The sequence below is a fragment of the Manacus vitellinus genome, unplaced genomic scaffold (assembly GCF_001715985.3).
Source record: "Manacus vitellinus isolate BGI_N305 unplaced genomic scaffold, ASM171598v3 scaffold_9_pilon, whole genome shotgun sequence".
NCBI classification, from domain to species: Eukaryota; Metazoa; Chordata; class Aves; order Passeriformes; family Pipridae; genus Manacus; species Manacus vitellinus.
In genome coordinates, this window is record NW_021940917.1 from 2,869,467 (window position 1) to 2,893,757 (window position 24,291).

General features: G+C 40.6%; 1 protein-coding gene across 1 annotated transcript in view; it reads right to left on the reverse strand.

The window, feature by feature from the left end:
- The window catches only part of MAMDC2 (MAM domain containing 2), a 31,560-nt gene extending 16,285 nt beyond the window's left edge, over positions 1–15,275 (reverse strand). The window contains exons 1-7 of the mRNA XM_018085842.1: positions 15,194–15,275; positions 10,070–10,335; positions 9,264–9,348; positions 8,180–8,317; positions 5,660–5,916; positions 2,897–2,990; positions 615–761 (exon numbers count right to left, since the gene is read on the reverse strand). Coding sequence (XP_017941331.1) covers positions 615–761; positions 2,897–2,990; positions 5,660–5,916; positions 8,180–8,317; positions 9,264–9,348; positions 10,070–10,335; positions 15,194–15,275 — 1,069 coding nt within the window. The remainder of the gene's footprint in view (positions 1–614; positions 762–2,896; positions 2,991–5,659; positions 5,917–8,179; positions 8,318–9,263; positions 9,349–10,069; positions 10,336–15,193) is intronic.
- Between the last annotated feature and the right edge of the window lie 9,016 nt (positions 15,276–24,291).

Here is a 24,291-nt window from a genome sequence, read left to right on the forward strand (position 1 = left end):
CTCACTGGAAAACTAGCTGTTTCAAGCTAGCAAGATCAAAGAATGGAAGGTAAGGCACAAGGCCTATTATTCTCTGCACCAAGTATAAAGAGGTGAGACTTTACCACATGTGATTAATAACCATAAATATTCTACATAAATAGATGTCTGAGTTTCAGAACTTGTTAGTAGTCCTTTCACTATGTGGCTTCACTACACAGTATTTCAGTTTTCCCTTAGCAATGCCAACTATCCTAAGCTTGGAAGAGCCCACCTTTCCACTACAGTAAAAACAATGCATTAAGCTATTATTACATTTACTTGCATATTTTTGTGGAATCATCCTTCCAGTGACTATGGAGCAGTATAGTGAAGATACTCTGATTTATGGGCCCGCATGACTATTCATGACCTTCCCACTTCACACATGGGGAATCACAGGTAGGGTTCCAGATGGGACCGAGTTGTGTACACTGATTTTTAATGGCAGAGTTGCAGTGAGGCAAATTAACCAGTGTGCCAAGTGACATTACTTAACAGAGTGAGCAATGATACAACAGATTAACCTTTATATAACCTTTTATATACCCTTTAGACATGTTTGACTCTTCTAAGGAAAAACAGTTTTGATTTACCAAACCCAGTAGTGTGATCTCCTGCTCTATAAACGTTGCGCTTCACTTTCACTCTGCTCCATCCTGGGCCATCTTTCTGATCTTGGTAAAAATTACACAGATCTTCCTCAAAATTGCAGCCTGCATTGGCAGGATCGAAAAGAGTTCCTAAAAGATAGATGTATATGTTCTGTTAGGAAGAGCACAGTGTAATAAGCACAGATATCTGAAGCAGAATGATGCCAAAGCATGCTCTGGTTCACCTTTCTTTGCTTTACAGAAGACAAGCATGTGCAGAGATGTTACACATATATAGTACAAAGTCACAATGAAATCAATTTTCTATTGCAAATTGGTCTTATATTCTTATATTTTTGCTGGAGCCAAGAGGAAACCTCCTTCATAGCCCCTTCAAAATATAAATGAGCTACAGAAGAAGATTATTAAGAGAAGATTCTTCTTTCAGGACATAATGCACAAAGACATTCAGACTATTTGTTTTCATCCTGCTCCTTCATGCAAAAGATATTAGGACAAAATGAGTGTGAGTGTCTGCCTGTGTGTGCATGGATATCATATTCTCATTTTAATTTCCAAAGGGATAACTTTTGGACATCAACATTCAATATTTTTTTAAAGAGCAGTTTTTAAAAATCCTTTTGTAATCATGTATAATGTGCGTGCAAATGCATGCTGTAAATATGTATGTAAAACACTTTTTAATTCATGTACCACCTTATGGCTACTGACCTCTGGAGCTTGCCTCACACCATATTTCAGCACTTTAGCAGCCTCAGATAGGCCAAATCTAAGCACTTTGTGTCTTACTCTGCCTGCGGCCAAGGCCTCCCATCTCTACTTTCCTAATTAAAGAAAATGCAGCTGTAGCACTACCAGGTCCATGCAGCATTAAACCCATGTTCTGATTCATTCTTTGCTGGGCAAGTTTAACACTCTGGTACCTTTTGAACAAAACTTCCAGAAGAAATAAGGAAAAAACGTAGTACTGTTATATACACTATTATGGCTGAATACAAGATCTCTTGTTTTTTACAATCTCTACACAGAAAAATTGAAGATGAAAATATGAGATAAGTCTGAAGGATCAAGCAGTATATGCTGTACTCCAGCAAGATATAAAACAGATTATTTGCATTCATTTCTCAAACAGAAAAAAACCCCAACAACCAAACCAACCTTCAAAATCAGAGTTAGGTAGCTGAACCTATCATATTCAGAATAGATTATGAGCCATTCAGATTAAATCTGAACTTCAACCATTGGGGCAGAAAATGCTGTAAAATTTATCCTATACCTCATCACATATAAACTGTCTGAAAATTAAAACAGGAAACACAGATGAGCACACAGCTCCCATCTATGGAATACCACAAACACAACATGGGATTTTTGTTGCAAAACAAAGCAAAACTGAAAGAGATATTAAGGAGATAATGAACCAGATTTACTCAGCCAGGAGTTGTGTGGATTACTAACATCTGGAATCTACCTCCTTCGGGAGTGATACTTCAGCAGTGGAGGCAGAGCTAGCAGATACTCCAAGCAAGTAAAAACAGGGCAAAACCCCATCTTTTTCCTTGATCACTTCAAAGCATTAGCCAAAAAATTCAAACTTATGAACAAAGGAGTAGGTAGGAAACCACTAATCTACTTTTGACTAGTGTTAAATGCCCCAGTAAAATGCCAGCAACCAGTACATAGCTACTTAAGAGGCTGAATTCACAAATGACAAAATCCTTTGCCCCAACTGCCTGTACAGCAAAGGTCACATGGATTCAGCTGATTGCTGCTGCTATGAAAACCTAATAAAAACCTGAGAGCCACACCACTGTCTGAGATGAGTAATACATCCTGGAAGAGTGAAGACAGGAAGGCAAGGCTCATGTTTTGGCTCTGAAGAACATCTCAGGGCATATGGAATGAAGAAGAATGCCTACACATTTTCTTCCTTATACCATCACACCTGGTAAATCTGCCCTCTCTTTCTGTGCCAGACCTGCAAGTGGTAATTTCTCAAAACCTGGAGTGATGCAAATACAGCATTCAGTCTGGCACTCCAGTTGCAAAACCCCAAGGCGAGGTCTTTGGAAAGGAAGCATTAAGGACTAGTTTCTAGGTCAAATGAATGGCACCAGTGTTATCTGCTGTTATGTCACCAGAAGAAAAAGAAGCCCAATGGGACTGGTCAGTTAAGAAGGTAGCACTAAATATTGCAAATACTGACAATTCAGAGGGGCAAAGCACAGGGGGAAACAGTAAATAGCAACAAGAGCTCATCATACCTGTCTGATTGCTGCAGTAAACTGGAGAGAAAGAAATGTCATCAAGGGCAACGTATCCTCCCTTGGCACTGTTGAAAGCAACTTCAAATACTACCTAGAAATTATAATAAGTTGTTATTCATCTGCCATATACTCAGCAATAATTTTGGTACATATTTTTGAAATAAAAAATTCTGATCGGATGTTCCAGACAGACTCTAGCACTGTAAATGTTAGGATAAATTAAATTATATCATATCACTTATTAGGGATATAAATCAGAGTCTGACCTCGACACCAGATCTTTGTCCACTCAGGGCCAAGGAAAAAACAAAGGGGACATAGCTTTCCTGCCGCTTTATGAAGCATCAGTTTTAAAGATGCAGTAAGGCTTCTGCCATATTATACAAAGACAGTATTCACAATCTTCAGTTTGTACAGACTAGAACTCCAAAGCTGTCTGATTATTACTGTATCTAAAATCTATCTGGATCAAGAGCTAAAAACCCTGTGTTCATTACTCTCCTATTAAAATATTAAGTTTTACTGTTTTCTGTAAACATCTTCAGACACTGAAACCCATGACTTGGAATCAGCTGGCAGGGAAGATTTCCTTTACAAAATTTATTTAAGAACCAGAAAAGCTATTGCTGTGCTTTGTTTACCACAAAGATCAAACAATATTTGTACTTAGTCATTCCCAAAGGACATGATTTCCTCAAGTAAGTGGAGGACAGTCTATAACTCTTGAGGAAGTGTCTTAAAATTTCTCTTAAGTATCAAAGGTCTGAGTTACAGAAAAACTTTGAGAAGACGCCTGAATCCCAAGGCAACCCCAGGGACAAAACAAGGATATGAGGATAAATGCTTTCAGAGCAAGATCCTGTTCAGGGAAAGCAATGCCTGTGATGTCTTGCCTATGGATGGGAGCCAAACTAGGAGAGCTGTGAAAGAACCCTGAGCAATCTCCTTTAGCCAGATGAAACAAAGAGGAAGACCCTCTTGAAGCAACTGAAGAAATTATATGCAAGGTTTAATCTTATTTCTATAAAATAATCTTTAAAATATTTCCTGTGTTGGATTACATAAAAATTCATTGGGCAGATTAAAGGCCCATCTAGCCCCATATCCTTTTTCCAACAGAGAGCATCTACAGAGAGAACTGAAGACAATGGCAGGCTTTCAGTTCTTCTTCCCTCACATTAAATTCCTGATGGTTTCTTTCTTTCCCATTAATTTTTCTAATTAGTTTTTTAACTGATCCAAATAATGGCATGCATAGCATGCTGTGGAAGTGAGTTCTACAGATATGTCGTATAAGAAAAAATATTCAGTTTAAAACTGTTACCTGGTAGTTAAGAATTTGGAACAGGAGTGTAAATTATGAGAAAAAGGGTACAGTTATATTTTCCGTGTTATTCTTGACTTTTAAGAACCTCTACCATATTCTACTTCAAGCTTTCTTTTAAGGGCTGAAAACTGCTATTTCGTTAATGTAACTTCTCCATACTTTTGATTATCCACATCTCTCCCTCTTGTAGTTCTAAGATATTCTTTTTTAATTGAGAGGGCTCAAGTTGCATACTCTACTTATCACAAGGGTACCCTGTGCATTCATCCAGAGGTATAACTTCCTCTGTTTTATGGTTTATTCCAGTGTAGACAGTTTCCAAAATTCTGGATGTTTTTTTGAATGCCACTAAGAAATCAGAGGGTATTTTCACAAAACTAACCACAGTAATGCCAAGCTCTAAGTGATTATTAATTAATTTCCATTGATAGTCCTAGGACTGGTTTTGTCTTCTTCCTTTGTACGTATTGAACCAGTAATTCACTTACCATTCAATATTACAAGACTTTATCAGGGCTACTCTCTTTTCCCTTGAAGTCTGACAGTTGAAATGGATGACTTGATCACTGACGTTTTAGAGTATAAAAGGGCTATGTAACATCTCATGAAAATTAGCTCTACCCCTCATAATTTCTGAAAATCTGCAGGCTTATGGTGAATTAGCAAATAACTTAGGTGGAATTAAAGCAAGTAGACAGAATTTATTTGTAATCATAGTATTACAAGTACATATATAGAGAAAGAGTATTTATGTATGCATATATAAATACATAAATTACATATATATGTATAAAATATACATACTAAGTATATATGTATGTATATAATATATACACACTTTATTTCAATCTTCTAAGTTTGAGGTATTTCTTAGTAAACACTAGGGAATAAAGAATCCAATTTCTTTCTGATATTCTTGAAAGTCATTATAATAACCATTGAGGGTTGTCTTTTACATCTAAGGACTACTGTACTATTAGGACCCAAGTCTGAACTTTATCTCATGAATTGCAGGGTCATATTAAGGTAGAGAATAGACCTCACATACATTGCAAAAAATTGTCTTCTTCAGGGCATTATTTTATGATACTCAGCATCCTCAAAAATGGACCATGGAGTCACAGAAATACAGGACTGAGAGAATTATTCAGTCACAACTGAGAAACCTCACATTAGTAGGACTCTACAACCTCCCAAGGTATTCTGATCAAGCACCACAACACCTGACTTCAAAATCAAGCACAAGTATGGAAAGTGATCCCTCCTTGACACTTATGCAGAGGGCAAAGAAAACCACAGATCACCAGCATCTTTATAACCATTTTTCAGATACTGGATGGTCACTGCCATGTTCCTGGCTTAGCCTGAGCTGGCACTCATATCTGAGGCAACCTGGAAGTCATAGCTGGCCTGTACAGGCAGGATTGCTTTACCTCCATGGGGTACGGTGCATTGAAGTCAACTTCTGCCAGTGCCCAGTCTGTAGTCAGAGCAGTGTCTGTTTTCCAGATCTCTTCGTAAAAGCCACTCACATCTCTCAAGTAAACAGTAAAAACAATGCTGCTCTCCTGCTTAAGTTGATAATAAAAAGATAAGCATCCAGACATTGGGGCTGTTGTCTTTGGTGAGATTAGCTGGGCCACTTCCTGAAAATGTTTGACATAAACAGAGTCCACGTACATGTAATGACCTATGAGTAGGAAAGAAACTTGGTATAAGTCACAGTATCTCATAGTATCTCACAGTATCAGGAGATGAACAGGGACTAAACATATGGCTTAGACCATGTCCTGGCAACAATGATTGCTTTTTAGTAAGTTTTAGTAATTCTAAAAGATTTTTTTTTCTCCTTTCCTCCTACGTACAAGCCAAAGTTGTTTGGTTAAGGTACCACTGGCAAAATAGTCAGTCTCAGTTCTTTCTTAAATATTTGTTATTATTATAAATAAATATTTATATTTATATCTGAAAAGTAATAACTCTAAATTTTGGGAGCCATCCATAAATGAAAAACTGTGTAACAATTGTGTAAATTGTCTGCCTACCAACGCCTCAGTATAGTATTTAGTCTTTTTTTCGGAAAAAAAGGCACTGAAAAGTGCAACCTTTACTGAGGCAACTGAAGTAAATGATCAAGATTATAAGTCGTGTTTTCTCACATTTTACACAGCAGTTCTTTTAATATATCTAATTAATTGGCAAATAACCTTTAATCTGCACATTTCACTGCTTGTATAATTCTGCTTGGTCTATCTAGGATTTGGTTTATCTATCTTTACCGAATAGACTGGAGGTTTTTTGTAAAACCTTAAAGAAGAGTTTTGGGAGACATTAATAAACAGAAAAGTGCATTACCCATGAGTACACACTCCCTCCCCCTCAACAGCCAATATGACCTGCAGGATTTTCAAAGGGTACAGCTTCTAAGGCTTTGATTTTGGAAGAGCAATCTCAGTTTAAACAGGCCACATTCATGTTCACAAATATGCTGTGCATCTCTAGTTTTTCTTCTTCTACACTCCCAGAAACACAGCACCAAACAGTATATGATTAATCAAAAAATGGTTCTTCACAGTAGAAAACTCAGAAGAGAATGAAGTGTCAAATTGGCAGAGTACTTCAGCATGGACACTGCAAACTGTGCCGTTAGGTTTGTATGGGCATCACTAAGATAATTAGCTCATAGTGTTCTCAAAGCTGTAAATGTCACTTCTCACTTCACTCTGGTGAAGGGAGGTGAAAGGGCTTTCTTGGCTGTGGGTCTCCTCTAGCTTGCCCACTGCCAGGGGAGAGGTGACTTAAGTGATACTTGCCTGAGAAGTTCTCAGCTTCACTTTTACTCTACAGTTTTAGCACATTTCATAGCTTAGCTATTATCTCCCTGGCTGATGCACCTCCATAGTCCAATTCTTGCAAAAAAGAAGGCTCTTTCTTGACTTTAGGCTTCCTGTGGCCTTCTCAGTCAATGGTCAGCAGTGAGGGTTTGGTGTGAAATAGAAATGCTGTGGCTACAAGAAAACAGATCCCTCCCAGTTGGCAGTATTTCCTGTCACAGTACCCATTTAATAGGTTGACCCACTGTCTGTTGTTGAAGTTGTGGTAAGTTAAACTTCCATCAAAATTTTACCAGCATTTAGGTGCTGTGACGTGATGCAGGGACAGAATTACACTCTGTACTCAACTCACACAATTGTGAAATAAATAAAAAGGCACAGTGGCATGAGTTAAGGAAAGAGGAGCAACCCTGCTTTTCATGATGCCATTCCTTGCACAGTCACAAGCATCACACTGTCTGAGACACACAGTGTGTTGCAGCAGCCAGGTGTCCTGACCATCACCTGCTGTGGTACATCCTTCTCCATGGCTATGTAAAAAGCTCTCCTCTCAGTGATGTGTCCAGGACAAGGATTTCATACAAGGCAAGTGCCAAAATTCCTGTAAGTCTTTAGAGTATTCTGCCTCTGAGGGGCTGTACTAGACTAGACTGAAAGAAACAAAACTCCTAAACCGTGCAATTTAATGAGTTTCCAAGCATGTTTCAATCCCTAAGTTTTCCTACTCAACTTTCTCGATAGCCATGGGAAAGAAAACCCCTGCCAGATGTACAAGAATCTAAAACTTAGTGTGACCCATACTTTTAAAATACACAGAAGGGTGAATATTCCCCCTCTTCATTCAAAATTTTATTCTTACTTTGAGTACCTTTGAATCCTAGCAAAGAGCAAAACAACCTTATTATAAAACCTACATGACATTTTGTGTGAACACCTGTGAATACCCCAAACTTTTTCTAATCCCTTTTTTATCTCCTGAATCATTCTTAACACCCCACCCCCTGCAATGCTGGGAGAAAAGAAAGAACTCACATAATAATAACTCCCAGAATGAGAGTCATACATGAATCACAGACTCAGATTTTTCCACTATATTTTTGCTCTACATTTGTTGCTTACCCAGTGCACTGTTAAGTGTGTGGTCTTTGGGCAGGATAGACTGAGAATTGCGAATGTTTCCTCCACCAACAAACCAGTTGACATTGGGATTCCAGCGGTTCACGAAACCACAAAGATGATTTTCTTCAAAGTCACATTCTGCAATTGCAGACACCATCAGCCGAGTGCACACATTTTCATTACAGAAATGGCAAGAGCAAATTGCTAAGCACTGCCCTCACTTCATATATGGCAGTGCAGATAATGCCTATATTTATAAAACCGGACACAGCACTTATGAGCTCATAATAAACAGAAGCAAACTTAGCTCCCATTTTAGATCATTTTTTAAAAAAATTTCCATTTCCATCGTCTTTGGACTAATCTGCTTTTCCATTATTTGTCAATATAGGACTGTTGTAATTTAGAACCAAATAAAGCAGATTTAAAATACAGCACTTCATGGTATTAAATGCTTAGAGCAGAACTTTCACTAGTAAATCAGGGATAGCTAGAAACAACACAGGATTAGTATTTCATAACAGTAATGCAACTGCTCTGTTTCCTTCACAGAGCCAAAGAATTGTGACAATTCGCCAGACCTCCCCAGAAATGCAAAGGTCTCTCAGCTTCCTAGATGCTGAAATTTTTGAACTTCATTAGCAGTTTTTGGCAAATGTCCTGAGGAAATAGCAGAAACCATAAATATCAACAGTTTTGGCTCTGCAGCCTGCAAGATGCCACTGTAATGAAGCATGAGCAGGCAGAGAGCAGAAATAATATTGCAACTGTTATGTCTAGTATTTGCAGCAGTGCAAAGTTTTTTTAAAAAATAACCCTTATTCCTGCTTGGACAATAAATAACTTTGGAATTAATTATTTTATGTGATATATCTATGTATATCACAGAGACAGGTGAAAAAAACCTCCACTAATTAGTGTGTGTAACCTTACCTTAAAAATCATCTATATTGAACATGGCAGTCAATAAGGAAAAAGCCGTTGCCTTTTCTCTAAACCCAGACCTTTAATCCAGCTTTATAACTGCCAACAAGGCTTTTTCTTTTTATGCAGAGAATATAGGGGTTGAGCAGAGAGTACTTACCCATACAATATCCAGGAGTTATTTTGATTTCAAAAATTGCTATACTGGCAGATTTATCTTGTCCCATTTCACCTTCCAGTACAAGCTGTAAAATATAAATCAAGCTGTAAATTTTAGGTTTTCATTATCCTGAATATTTAAACAGGATAAACAGGAGAATGAATTAAATACATGTGGGGGGCTCATCATCCTTACAGTCAGGAGAGGTGCTTTTGCTGAAAGAGCTTGGCAGAATGCATTAAAGACAGAGCAAATGCTCTTACTTGTGCACAGAAGACACACTGAAGGACAATGAAACAAGGCAAAAAATTCCCACACTTCATTTAAGAGTAACGAATTCCATATTCCTCAGCTGTGGTTACGCAAGATGTTATTGTGAGTGATGCGATGTGATGATTTTTGGGTAGAAATACTCTCCTGTCAGCAATTGACTCTTTCCTGAAAGGCACAGTGGGCAGGAATGAGTGAGTGCAGCTGCAGGTCCAGAACTGGGGAGGTTTCATATCTGCTACATGGCACCAGTCGCTCCACAGGGATGCCAGGAGGTGAAGCATCCTCACTGTAGGTTTCAGCCAGCTGTGCATCCCCGGGAGCTGCTCCACACCTTTGCTGGTCAGAACACAGCCTCATGCCAGCCCTGCTCATGAGTGCTGGGGACAGAGGGGTCAACTGACTGATGTGCTGCCAGCCTTAGAGATGAAAGCGAAGAACTGGGCTCAAAAGAGTTTGAATAGGTCAAAAAAGAAGTCTGTACAGTCCAACATATGCACCAGAAAGTCTCTGGCATCTACTAAAATTGGGCTTACCTTATACTTCTTTGTGCTGTTCATTAAATCTAAGCTAGCTATGAGCCAGCTGTCTGAGGTCTCCTTGGCTGACCACAGCAAACGATCAAAACTTTCTCCTTCTTGCCTCAGGTACAGGTTGAGCCTGGTGGGATCAGGTGAAGTCTCTAAAGTCGTTGCTATCTGATAAATCAGTCTGACACAGGTCCACTCCTCGGAGTACAGATCTGGGCTGTACAGCACTGCTTTCTCACCCTCGTAAGATGTATCCACAGAAATGTAATGTCCTGAGAACACACACACATCCAAATAATAAATGCCAAAGGCTTTGCTTTTGCATCCCTGGAAAAAGTTCTTATTTAGAAAGGAATGGCAGTTCTGGGGCTAGGTCAGGAGACTGAGACTGCCACTCATCTGATAAGTCATTTAACCTCTTGATATCCTACTGTACTCACACAAACATGACTTCCTATGTCTCAGAGTGGTTTTCATCACAATTTTTAAACTATCGGAAATCTTAACAGGAAGATGTTGTATCAGCATAAAGCAGACAGCTGTTGACAGAACTGATAGCTGTTGACAGATAATTTACACATGCAGAAATATTTTGCAGGAATATTTAGTTGTTTCATGGATCAAAGCTTTTTGATTTAATTTAAATTTTAAAACAATACATAAAACAAGACACTGCAGCTAAAAACTTCCAAACCACTTTTGGTTTCAAACATTAAAATTAGAAAGACACTTTTATGTAGTAATATTAATGTGTACAAGGCTGCTGATTTAAGGAAGAGCTAAATGTAAAGCAATGTTTAAATGTATCAGCATTCTCAATCAGATTATTTCAAAATTACTCTCTGGAGCTTGGCCTAAAACACAACCTTCTCTACAAAAAAGAAAGAAATCACAGAACCACAGAATTTTATGAGTTGGAAGGGATAAGGATCATCAAGTCCAACTCCAAGCTAAAAATGCACAGAGGCCTAAAAAGTGCAAAAGAAACAACATGTAGAAAAAGAAGGCAACAGTAAATAAATTACAGGAAAACAGAAGCCTGGTCCTGGAGGCTTTACTAAGACATCAAAACCAAGATTGGAAGAGTAAAATGGAATACAGAAGTCACAGAAACCTGAAATGCATTGCCAGAAACAAGTGAAACAAGGAGAAAGAAAATTGTAAAATAAAAATAAATTAAAAATCCCAAACACCACAAAACAAAAACCAAAACAAGATAGGACACCCATGTCTGAGACACTATCCCATACACAATCAGGAAGATGATCCTTCTCACCTAGTGTCAATGTGTATTAGACAAATCCCATTTCTGATACTAATTCTCAACAGCCAAGCTTGCAAGCACGAGTCATAAGTGCTGTCAGGGACTGTGCCAAGTCAACCTTTGACATAGACACTTTAAAATGCCCAGGGAATATATTTCCTTTTCTTTAATCTCATTTTACTTGACCAAGGAGCTTGTCTCAGTTTATATGTGTATGCAAATACCTGTGTAACTTGGAAACTTCAGCAGTTGCACTGATGTTAAATGCATTGCTTGTCTTTGAGACATACTCTGCCCTCCCAAACCCTGGCTCAACCCTCCAAGCCCAAGCCACCCTGAGGTTGCTTCCCAGGAGCTCCCCCATTGCCTTTTCAAAAGTATTCTCTTCGATGGGAAAAAAAATCATCCTCATGAACAGTCACCACCCCCTCAAAGCAAAGAGCAGGTAAAGATCTGCTCTATGAGAATCCCAAAGTCCTCTCCCATACACTCCTGGGAAGAAGCCAGGAGCAAGACAGCCACTCTGTCAACACCTGATTCTTTGGGCAGTGCATGTTACAGCATCTACCCTGCATCTGCTCTCTCTCTCACCTGCAGACAGAGTGCACAGTAACCCATTTGTACTGTACACTTTGTTTAACACATGTAAGATAAATGATTGCTAGGAGGTAGCTGCAGCTCTAACCAGTATAAGAGGCCATGCAAACAGAGAAATGTGAAATTTGTTTCCCTTCCCTTTTTAGGGAATGGAAGTTTTTTTTGCCTCTTATAATTTCTCTTTATATCTACTCTCTGGTTTTAGTCTGTTGGGGAAAGATACAAAATCACTGGTTAAGTGCAAGTAACTTGTTACTGCAGCAGCATTTGAAAGAAAAATAAACACAGGAATACTTAAAAATAGGTCCCTAATGTCCATGCCAAATACTTAATCTGCCACTACATAAATGTGAGTCCATAAAACATCTACTTGCATGCAGATATCCAGTTAGTTCACAAAAGTTAACACTCACAGCATTTATTTGCTGGCATGTGCCAGCCAAAGGTATGCATGTTTTTTCACAGGAAGATAAAAGAAATTCACCTTGAATGCTTCTTGCACATTTTTTTAAATCGATGTAAGTGGCAATATCCCATTCAGATGAAGAATTTACATTTTTTGACTAGTCTGAATTTGGATCATTTTACAAAGAAACCTACAATTCAGAATCCATACTGGCAATTTCAGTTTAGATTTAAGCCCTATTTTTGTCTGCACTTCAAGAGAAACCCCATAGGAAACAGATCTTTCTTATAATAGTAAACTTTTTTTTCCCCCCCAGAATAAATTAGTGTTGATACAGGAAAATATATTCACAGGAAGACCTCAAATTGCCAGCTATGAAGCTTAGATGGCTCCCTGGTTTTAAGACTTAATTATAAGTAGACTAAGGTTCTTCTACAAAAATAGTGGTTTAAAAGAAAGCCTCTCACAATTTCCAGTAGTGATGATTATGTTACTGTAAACTTGACTCTGTGTTCTCTGTGTGCTATACACTTGCTCTCACTTTGTCTGATTCCCCACAGATATGAGAACAAAGAACTCTCTCTTTAATTGATGTGCTCTCACCCCCAACCTAATCATTTTAGCATCTTTTGAAAGTTCAAGTGTGTAATTGGCTCCACTGAAATCAATGTGAGGACTGATGGAGAGCTTCATGGGCAAGTTTAAATGCTTTGCTAATCAGGATCAGGGAGCCTGGCACTTGGCAGCACCAAGCACAGAAAATGCTAACATTAAACTTCTTCCGAATGAATGCTGACATTGACTAAATGGCCTTTACCCTAAACTGTAGTTCAGCAATAGCAACGACATGCATTAGCTGCAGAAAGGAAGGTCTCACAATGCAGACCACATGGACTGACACAGAGCAATTGTGAGAGCAAATCAATGCCAAGAGAGGGCTCCTTGGAGTAAAGAAGCAGACAACTTTCCACACTTGTTTTTGGGAGTAACAGAAGGTTATTTACCAGTCTATGAAGAATCTGATGAATGCACAGTGCTCTAGCCTGAAATCTCATTAAAAATACAATGTGCAGCTCCATTTTGCAGCCTGCCACAGTCCTCCTGAAAATCCCTATGGCACTTAATTTATAGCAGTCATTCAGGAGTTATCAAGAGAGGGTTATTCTTCAAAATCACAGGAGATTTTTGAAAATCAGAGGTAATCACAAAACTCTAGGAAAACACAGAAGATACAGAAACACAAGCATGCAATTTTTGGCAATTACTTGCTCAGGGAGTAGATGCAGCCCTAAGCAGTGTAAGGGGCTGTGCAAATACAGGAAGGCTGCACTTTCTTTTCCACTTTGTAATTGCCATGATTTTTTGAATATCATGGAGAGTGGCTTGGCAACGACATCAGCTAATTCCCTCAGGACTCTGGGATGCATCTCATCACATATGCTCAGATTCCTCACGTGGTCGCAAAGCTGATTGTCTTTATAGTGGGAGAGGCCTGCCTCCCCCAGCCCCGTTTTACAGTCTATCCACTCAAGAGGTGTAGGAAGAGAGGTTGAAAGTGAAAGCTGAGACAAAAAATTGTTGAGTACCTCAGCCTGCTAGTCCTTGTTACTGGTTTGCCAGCCTTGCTTATCGAGGGGGTGAACACTTTCTTTGACCTTCTTTTTTTGGCTGAAGCTCCTGTAGAAGCCATTCTTGTTACTCTTTGTGACCCTTCTCAAGTTCAGCTGCAGCTTTCCCTCATCCCATCCTTACACAACTGGGTTGAATCCCTACACTCTTCTCAGGACACCTGTCCCTGCTTCCACTGCCTGTGGATTTCTTTCTTGCCCATTAGTTTGATCAGCAGGTCCCAACTCAGCCATGCTGGTCTCTTCCTTGCCTGAACTTTTGCTGCTGGGGGACGCTAGTTCTTGTGCTCTACAGAAAGCATCCTTAAAGATCTGCCAGATCTCTTCTGCTCTCTTGTCCCTCAGAGCAGCTTACAAAGGGGTCCTATTCACTAACTCCTTGGCAACCTGGAAGTTTGCTTTCCTAAAATTCATGGTTCTGACTTGACTCTTCTCCTGGCCCATACCCCTCAGGACTGTGAAATTCACCAGTGTGCAATCACTGCAGCCCAGGCTGCCTCCAGTCTTGATGGCCCTGATCACTTGTGTCGGTTGACATCCCCTCTGGTGGCCCTGTCTATTACCTGGCCTGAAAAATTATTCTCAATGCACTTCAGGAGTCTACTGGATTGCCTACAGCTCACTGTACTACTTTCCCAGCAGAAGGCAGGGTAGTTGAATTCTTCCAGCAGGACAAGAGACTGCAAGTGCGATGCCTCCTGTGGCTGGAGCAAGAAACCTTTGTCAATAGGCTGCCCTTGACTGAGTGACCTGTAGTAAATGCCACCCATGTGGTTCCCTTTATTGTCTTGGTCTTTCTTACCCACAGCTATTCTTCAGAAACAGCTCTTCACATTTGATCCACCTCTTGATGTAGAGGGCAAGCCTTTCGCCTCTCCTTCCTCCCCTGCCCCTTCTGAACAGCCTGTAGCCATCAACAGTCACACTTCAGTCATGAGATTTGTCCCACCAAGTTTCAGTAATGGCAATGAGGTCATAGATTTCTAGCAGTGCAGTGGCTTCCAACTCCTCCTGTTTGTTGCCCACACTTTGTGCATTGGTGTAAAGGCATCTCAGCTGTGTGTCAGCCGTGTTGCCTTCTTAGAGAAACGCCCCTTAATTTCATTGAGATATTTCACTAGGGTTCCCCTGTTGGCTTCTAGTACCTCAGGAGCCTCTGGGTTGTCTGCATAAGATTTCAGCTGTGCTCCAGTGTGGCTAGAACACCACAGGATCCACTGGCTGAGGGCCCTTGCCTGCACTCTGTCCCTCTAATCTTGGCGTGTAACTCCACAGCTTGACAACAGCAAGCCTTATATTGTCTCCTTCCCCTGTCATGTCTAGTCTAAAGCTCCATCAATGAGCCCTGCTAGCTCCTGAGCAAAGACTCAGAGCAAAGACAAGCTTCTGCACAGATGACAAAAGCCAGGGACTAATTACCTTTTACTGCTAGTGGTTCCCTGGTGAAGGCAAACACCTACTGCCAGGAGAAAGGACAGCAGAAGGGGGACTCTAAGATGTATTTCCCTCACCAGTCTCACTGCTCAGGCTAGCAAGTAATGCACATTTTACCCACATTCCTGTAATGACTTTTTACCTACTGTGCAACTTGACTGTCTTCTGCTTGACAGCTGATTCAAACTTACAGGACCAAGCATGTGTTCGTTTTACATTTCTCCATGTCCAAGCAAAATATTGAGACCAGGAAGGACTAGGACACTGTGTTTCAAATCTATCCCTCCTCAATGCAACTATGCACTGCAGTGGTAAGACTTACAAAATGAGACCTTTAAAATCCTTCTGTATGCACATCTGTCATCTTGCTGTTCTAATAAGCAGTTCTGTACAGAGTCTCTCTCAATTACAGTTGGTGTTACATTAACTTCATGAGTCATTCACCCAAGTTTTCCAAAAATATACATAAAATATATTTCCATTTACTTACTAAATGGGCATCAATAGATCATTCAGCAGTGATTATATCAATGGCTTAAGATAAGGGCGACTGAGACCAAACACATTACTTTTTCCAAAAATCTTTTTCGAAATCAGAAACTACACTGGCTGCTTTCTCTGTAAATAACAAACAAGACAAAATTCCAGATGCTGTAAACTCAACCAAACTGCATTGAGGAAAAAAATGGAAACCATCCCCCCCCCCCCGTTGGGATAAATAAAATTACCAGTTAGCTTTTCAATTATATATTTCCTCTGTAAAAATTTGGAAGGATAACCACAGACATGTTCTGGCCCTTCATGGGGTTTATGTCTGACACAGCTGTTCACTTGGTTCAGCCACAGTACAGCTTTACAAGAAAAACTGAATATAAGCAGCAAGTTCCAAGAGAAACAGTATTAAGGAAATAAGAAGTAGAAAAAATTTAGGAATTTACGTTTGATTAGGTACTCATTTACACAGACAATCTGAAACAAATGTCTTAAATTTGTAAGTCCTGTTACGATTTTCTCTGTATTTCCCTACAGAAACGGGAAAGAATATTGCCAGTTGATCTATTGATGCCTTCTATGCCAAAAAAAAAAAAAAGAAATTAAAAAAAAATTTTTAAAGTAGCAAAGCAGTTCATATTTACGACCTATTAAGCCTTCTTACATCTCTGAAAAAAGTTCGTTAAAAATATTAACAATAGAGCCAGAGACACAAAATTTTGCAAATGAAGTTTGCACATGGAGGCCATCCCTGGGTACAGATGAGTTTAGATGAAGGTTCAGACTTTGAGTTAACAACAAAGAAATTCTACCAGTTACTTCATGTGGGATTTTGGGTGAACCTAGGAGAAAGCTTGTGGCACCAGACCAGGAAAGCTTCAGGTTCAACACTCCACTTTTCATTCATTTTCTTTTCAGTAGAAAGAAAACTTTTCAACAAAAGTCAACATTTTTGCTGACAATTTGTCTTCAAAAATAGAACTGTGAAAATCAAAGTTAAATATATCCTATCTATGTAAAGTTAAGGTTTTCTGCAGAAAACTCTTCCTCTAATCAGGAACAGCCACCATGCATTTTGGTGAGGCTTTTTGCAGGGAAGAGGAAGAGTTGGAGGATGAGGTGGGTTTTTCCCTAATTTTTTAGGCAGTGTCTTGGGAAAGTGAAGAATTGTATGAGCAAGTGACTTTTCAATTGGAGGGGAAGGGTTTGCCCTACAACTTCATGAAGAAAGTAAAAGAAACCTCCATACTGATCAAACACAAATGCCTGCACAAATATTTCAGCTGGGCCCACAATATTGTGCTGGGATTAGCAAATCATCTTAAACTGCAACTATGATTGTTTATGAGAAATCAGACAAATGCAGTTTGAAACATTTTAATATCTTTCAATCTACAAGTACAGAGTTGTTGGAGATGGAGGTCTTTGCAGCAAGTTTCAGTCTATGCAGCCCTAAAAGCTAGGCAGCATTGGGCTACAGGGAACCGAGCCCTCACCCCAGGTCCCCATGCCTGTTGCTGTGGAGCGGCTCTGACAGGGTGTTGGTGCCAACTCCCAGCTGTCTGCGGGCTTCCCCTTGCTGCCCGGTCTGCCCACAACACGGCAGACCCCTCTAGGCAGCCTCAGCCACAATGTCACCAAAACTAATGCACATCAAGAGCCACCGAGACGTCCAGTGTGATCTCTCACCAGCAGCAGAGCATCTCAGGCAGCTGGAGAAAGCATCACCTCTTGTCACCTCTGCCTGACCCCAGAGAGAGGTCTGCCCACCACCTGAGTCCCTGGGGGGTCTGCCCTACACCCCCCTCCTCAGGGGGGGTCTTCCCCTGTAGACAGGGAAGTGCAGCAGCAGTGGTCCACTTTTGCAAGAGTTGGTGTTTAATCCCATCCCTTTGGTCCCAAGGAGACTTGCAGCAGCAGCTTCTCCAGTGGACAGATGGATGTATGCACAACACACATAGGGCTGAGTGGAAAAGCCTGACCCACATTAATGAACACAGAGACTCAGTCCCAAAACATTCAGGGTGGTGCAATGATTAAGGTTACTTGATGCTGCAGGGCATAACTGGTGTTCTCATTCCTATCAAGCCACAGATGACTTTATTTCTGATAAGCTGTTAGATTCACACCAGAACTACATGATACACTCTTTCTGTTCATTAAACCTCCTTGTCTCCTCCATGGTTAAAAGCAGCTCTGCGAAAACAGCTGAGGGATGGAGAAGCACAAGATGGGCGGTCCGTGTTTATTGCCTGCATTGACTAACATTCATTGCTACTGTCAAGGCTTTTCCTCCTCTTGTGTGCCTACGGGGCACCTCAAGCATAAAGCTGACACCTCTTTGCAGAAAAAGTCCATGGTCCCACCTGACCAGTGCTGGCTGCCCAAGCCCCCCTCACTCTCTAGGCAGGGAGGGAACCTCAGTACCCCACCAAATCTGTCCCTGTGATAGTTGTCTTCTTGAGGTAGTCAATGGGATTTCCAGGTAATTCTCACAAAGCTGAGTAATACTTATTAAAAACAAAAGCATTTTGTAGAAAAGAACATCATAGGGTGAGGAACACAAGACAGTTCATGCAGGCAGCCACTCATCTTCCTCTGGCTGAATGAACAAACGTGACAACAGAAGTCCCTCCAGGAGTTTTCTTTCCAGCTCACCTTGCTTTACAAACTGAGTCTTCATATATGGACTGAGATTAGTCATTTGACCTTTTTTTTGCCAAATCCACCAGACCTGGCCAGAGACCTCCTCTTTGCCAGCCCTGGGGGATAAATCTTTCAAGGCTCCTTTCTCAGAGGATGGCTTTATGGATTAACTACCACCTCCACCTCCTGCCTTGTCCTTTGCTTCCCCAGAAAGCTCAGAAACACAGCTGTTAGCATGCCTGTCAAAACCCATAAAAGTAATACAATTAGCCCTGAAACACTCCATGACTGCGGCATCTGGTTGCAGCTACTACCACACTGGAAAAGCCTTCCAGCCTCCGTCCGTCAGCATGCCTGTGAACGGCTGGCAAGGGCCCAGCCTGAGCTGCTGTTTTCTGCTTCTGATTTAGAGGAGTTGCTCCACTGCACTGGGGACGCTTCCTCTTCTTGCTCTCTTTCAAGTCCCAAGGCCCTTACATCATGCACTAATTACACCAGATCTCCTGTTTGTTCTAAGCACATGTGGGTTTGTTTCCTTTCACAATGACCTCACTCATTTTTATACACTTAGATTTTGTTTCTGCTTGTTCCAGCCAATCCATCAGTCCCAGCAATCTGCTGTTCACACCACTCAGTTCTGCTTTTCGTGCTGTTCATTACATAATTTTGACAACTTTTTATCTGCTAACACAAAGCCTGCCAGGTTCTGCTCTGGTATCTCTGAGTTCCCTTCAAACAGCTCTTTCAAAAAGCCATCTCCATGACTTCTGTTAGCTGGTATATTTGAGCAGAACATAGGTAATATTTGGAGACAAATGATTCTCTGCTGTGAATTTCTGAATGGAAAATAAAACTGAGAAAAGCTTTTTCTTTATTCTTTGTCATCCTACATCAATTTTCATTGTCCTCAATGCACACAGAATGTTAAAGATAAAAACCAGATAAAGTAGAAATCATCAGGCATTTACTTGTTCTCAGTGCTCATCTCTTTCATTACTACCTCTATCTCTTTGCTAAATCATGTTTCCACTAGGATAATCACACAGGGGAAGGCACTGTGACAGCTCTTCCAGCACAGCTGCCTGACCTGGCGGAATGCATCACAAGGCTGCCTTCATTCAGCAGAAGAATACAAAATTTCACAACTACGGTATTCCCTTGCATTATGTTGTCAATTTACTTCGCTCATCACACCTCTTCTTTGTTTACATAGGTGCACATGACGTAAAGTGAGGGAGAATGCCTGTAACTCTGCTTTGTGTTATGTGCTGAGTACATCTCAGCTTGGCCAAGGCAAACCTGCCCATTGTAGTCCCCACAGCTTTGGTGGCACTTCTTTGAAGAAAAATTCCATCAGATCTGCAACCTGTGGCAAACTATTGACCAGCACCCCACAGGGGAGCCAATATAAGGAATTTAGCAAGCCAGACCATGAAAAAAGGGACTCTTGTGTTTTATAAGGGGGCATTTCTGGGGCCACGCTTCTCCTCAGACTAAGAGTTTGATAAAGAGAAAGAAGAGATGCTCCAACTCGATCAACCCTGATTTGGCTGCTGCATTTCTGGATTTCCATTAATCTGGAAGATTTTGTACTTCAAAAGCAATGACTTCTTGGTTGAAGCAATTACTTCCTCGGTATACTCCAAAGAGGCTAAACTAAAAGCCTGTGGTGCTCACCATCTAAGGCAAGCTCTGAAGCAAACCTGGACTCAGTCAGGAACCAGGAAGACTCTGGTCACAGCAAGCAGCAGCCCTGGGAGGAGAGGACAAGCAAGCTTTGGAGTTCAGGTGAGCAGGGAACAAAAGTCACCATGACTCGACTTAGGTGCATGAGGGAATAGGGTCACAGCATTCATGGGGGGTCCTGGGCCAGGCTTTCTCTCAAGAAAAGAAAAAAACCTCAGCTGGTGGCCTTCTGGAGTGCATCTGCAAACTACAGGGATGCACTAACTGAAAGATTATAAAAGCAAAACTTCTCTACCACATGGATCTGCTCTCTTGGCATCTGCCAAATCACTTGGCCTTACTGCATTACCCTGAAAAACACTCATCTGCCTAAACACTTGTCTGTCTCTCCCAGCTACATCAGATCAACTAAAATGTCACCTTTGTCCACAAGCTTTGTCCCTCTTAGGAAAGTTATAAATGTGCTTGGCTTGTGGAAATTACATTTATTCTGATACTCAGCTGGGCCCCAGGTTCTACACAGATGGAAAGAAAAAAATCAAAATATTTATTTGTTTTCATTGACTTCAGAAGTTGAACTCCAATGAGTTCACTTTCCTGCTTTCCATAAGCTTGGTGGTTTTATACTCTTTTTATACCAGAATCATTAGGATGACTGGCAGGCTCATGGTGGGCTGATCAGTGATCTCACATCACAAAATACAAACAGAACTGCAAACAGACAAGGCACATACTCGAGCTGAAATAGCTGGCTACAGAAAGAGCTTACAAGTGAGCTAATCAGATTCTCACAGGTGCTGACAGTAACCCAGTCAAAGGTCACCTGAGGGAACTAGCCTAACTGCACCATCAGTTTCCAAAAACTGTTGGAGGTCGATCTGCCCTAACAAGGCTGCTGTTGGGGCAGCCTCTTGGCTCCTGCTCTATTTACTCAATGGCTACTCTCAAGTAACCCACCTTAAGCAAGAAAGCAGCTGCAGTGACTCATCTGACCTGACAGGTTCATCCTGGACTGGGAATATGCAATGGTGAAGATTCAGCATCCACAACCACAAAACCTGCAGCCAAGAAACACACTCTTGACGTTGAACATCACAACTGTAAGGACCATGGCAAGTATTTCCTGGAGTTCTATACAACGTCCATCAATTAACCACTTCAAAGACTAGATTCAGTTTATTAGGGATGCTTTTAGGCTTTCAGTCCTGTACATCATTCCTGCCTGGCAGGAGGCTGGTAGCAACTGGGGAAGTTTGTCAGGTGTACTGATAGACTGAGCCAAAACCCACAATACTGGAGAATGGAGTTTTTTGAAGCCCCAGGTTATGTGACTGTAATCTCTAGAACATCTCATACACATTTTAAGGGAATGGAAAGTAGTTGTACATTTAAACCTGAAATCCATCTTTGTTACTGGAGATTTAAATATAACCCATTGTACCGTCACATTTATTAGATATTGATTACCCTGTGTCCAGAGATGCTTGCCAACAGAATTTTGATTCAAGTATAATGCGTCCAGTATCCTATCTCTTCCCTTTGAGCAGAAAGTACACTTTAAATGATACATATCCACACTCCATGGTAGCGTACATCCTTTGCAAGCTGAGCACAGGGACTCTGGTCATAACCCTAATCCTACAAGGGAGCTACTTTCAACAAATATGACTTCTGACCAAGTACCCTTAAATAGAAATTGTTAAAAATGGCAAAATTAAAAAGGAAGTTAATTTCACAGTCCAAGAAAACAGCAATTCAACCTACCAAGGGTACTCTGAGTTTTGTTGTTCTTTCTTCTTCAATCATTACTTTCTATGCCTATTAGCTGAGTAGCTAATTTAAAAAATACAAAATGCTATAAATCAAAAGGCAGGAATGAAAGCTTGATTTTTTTTTGGTTGTTTTTTGGTTGGTTGGTTGGTTGGTTTGGTTTGGATTTTGGTTTTTTTGACCTGTAACTCGCACATAGTTATTAACCCCAGAATGACTTTTCAGTTTTTGCAGGGATTACAGCAAATTGCAGTGATAGTCTGAACATCCAAAAGATTCACAAAGTATTTTACAGGATGCTGTGGGCAATGCAGGGATGGGGCTGATGCCCTAGAGCTCCCTCCCCTGTGCCTCAGGAGTCTCTAGTACCACTGGAAGGAGATTCATTTGTGGAGCTTCTGCACCGAGCAAGATATGAACTACCCAGAATTAGTGAGGATCACTTGGTATCAAAAGCAAAAGATACCTTCTTATGCATACTCCAATCTAAGGGAAGAGAAAGAGATGGATGTCCATCAACATCCTGAATGTTTAGGCATCTAGGAGATTCAGGAAGCAGGTATCTAATTGCTGTTTACAAGCAACAGGACTTTTGATACATTTTAACTTCCCTGGGCTTTGTGTTTAAACTAATATAGCCAGTCGAATTCTTCTTTGTAACTGAGTCCAAGTCAGTGAACAACCTAATACATCTGGATTCATTTCTGGCCATTGATGTCACCCAGAATAGGCGCAGGGCTCCGCCATCTGTCTGGCCAAGTCCACTCTTCACATCTGTCACGTCCTGGTGGCCTCTCTGCTTCTCCTCACTAGGCAATGGTAACAAAGGAAGTCCTTCAGGCATCCCCTTCAAACGCTCCCCAGCTGCCCTGAAACACTTGTCATCACAGATGCTAAGACTTTATTCTTAACACAAGCCCCAAATATTTCTATTTTTTTTTCTAGATTACGTTTGAAGTGAAAAGCTATTGAGAATTATGGTGAATTTTAGCACTTATTTCAATATCATTCCAGTGAGTATCCAGTATTATCCCTGGGCAATTGCTCACAAAGGAATTTAGCATACCCCATTTGAACTGTAAGACACATTTATTAAGATTGGACTAGAACCTCAGATATAAATGAGTCATTGAAGAAATCTATCAATCTGGCCCTGACAGTTCATGACACTGTTTCCTTCAGGATGTTCTAATTGACTACTCTTTCATGGTCAAAATAAGCAAAAGCTTGTCAAAACTTTCCAAAGTAATAGAGTTTATCGCCTTTCATTACATTTTTTCTAACTATTATTATTTTTTCCCCTAAAGGATTACTAAGGCTACTAGGTCTTATTCTACTTTATATCCTAAATATCCTAGGGTGATCATACAGACATTAATGAAGTTTAGGTAAATCCATAAAACACCATTTGAATTAACTTACCATAGTACACTAGGGCTGCTAAATCTCACCAGGCACTTAACACTGCCTCCAGGGAGTGGTTCTCTTTCAAATTTGTCCCCCAGTTTATTGCCAAAAAGGCAGCAGCAGATCTAACTTGCATCCTCAAGAGTGGTCACAGAGGGATGCTGAGGTATGAATTAACCGTAAAAGAAGTGCACTGCAATACTACTCCCTGTTGCCTCCCAGTTCTTGTTGCCATTTTCCAGTGTGAAGGACTGCCTGTGCTGTTTGTGACACTGACTGTATCAACACATGAGCTCAACTAAGCAGCATGTGCCTCGCATTTTTCAAAATAAAAAGAAACTATGCAGAAAATAAAGCCCGCAGATATAACTTTGCTCTATCTGCCAAGCTTTGAGTGGTCTTTCTAAAAACAGTCCTTATTCCAGTTTTTCTGAGAATGCCTTTTAATGTTACATTTGCCATAAAGTATAGCTCAGAATTGAGACAAGGCAAATGCTGGAATGCTTGAAGGTGTTACCACAGTTCACACAACATCAACAAACACATTCAGCACCGGTCCCAACACATTTTCTGCATGTTTACAGCTTCCACAGGAACAGTGACTAGTGAATTCTCTGCTGAAAAAGTATTTTCTGCAAATGTGCATCCCTTGGGAAGAAATTGGTGCCAGGAGCTTGCACTGAGCACATCTGAGGACTCCCATTTGCTGCTCTCCAAACTTGACAGTGCCAGCACAAGTCACTGGCAATGACTCATCACTTTGTTTCTAGTGAAATAATTCAAAAAACAGATTTTCAAGTCTGCCCCAGCAGCTGATCCCACAAGTTTTGCCTGTTACACTCGGGAGTTGAAAACTTTGGCTGCTTGCAGAGAAAGCTTATTATTTACTGAAGAAATT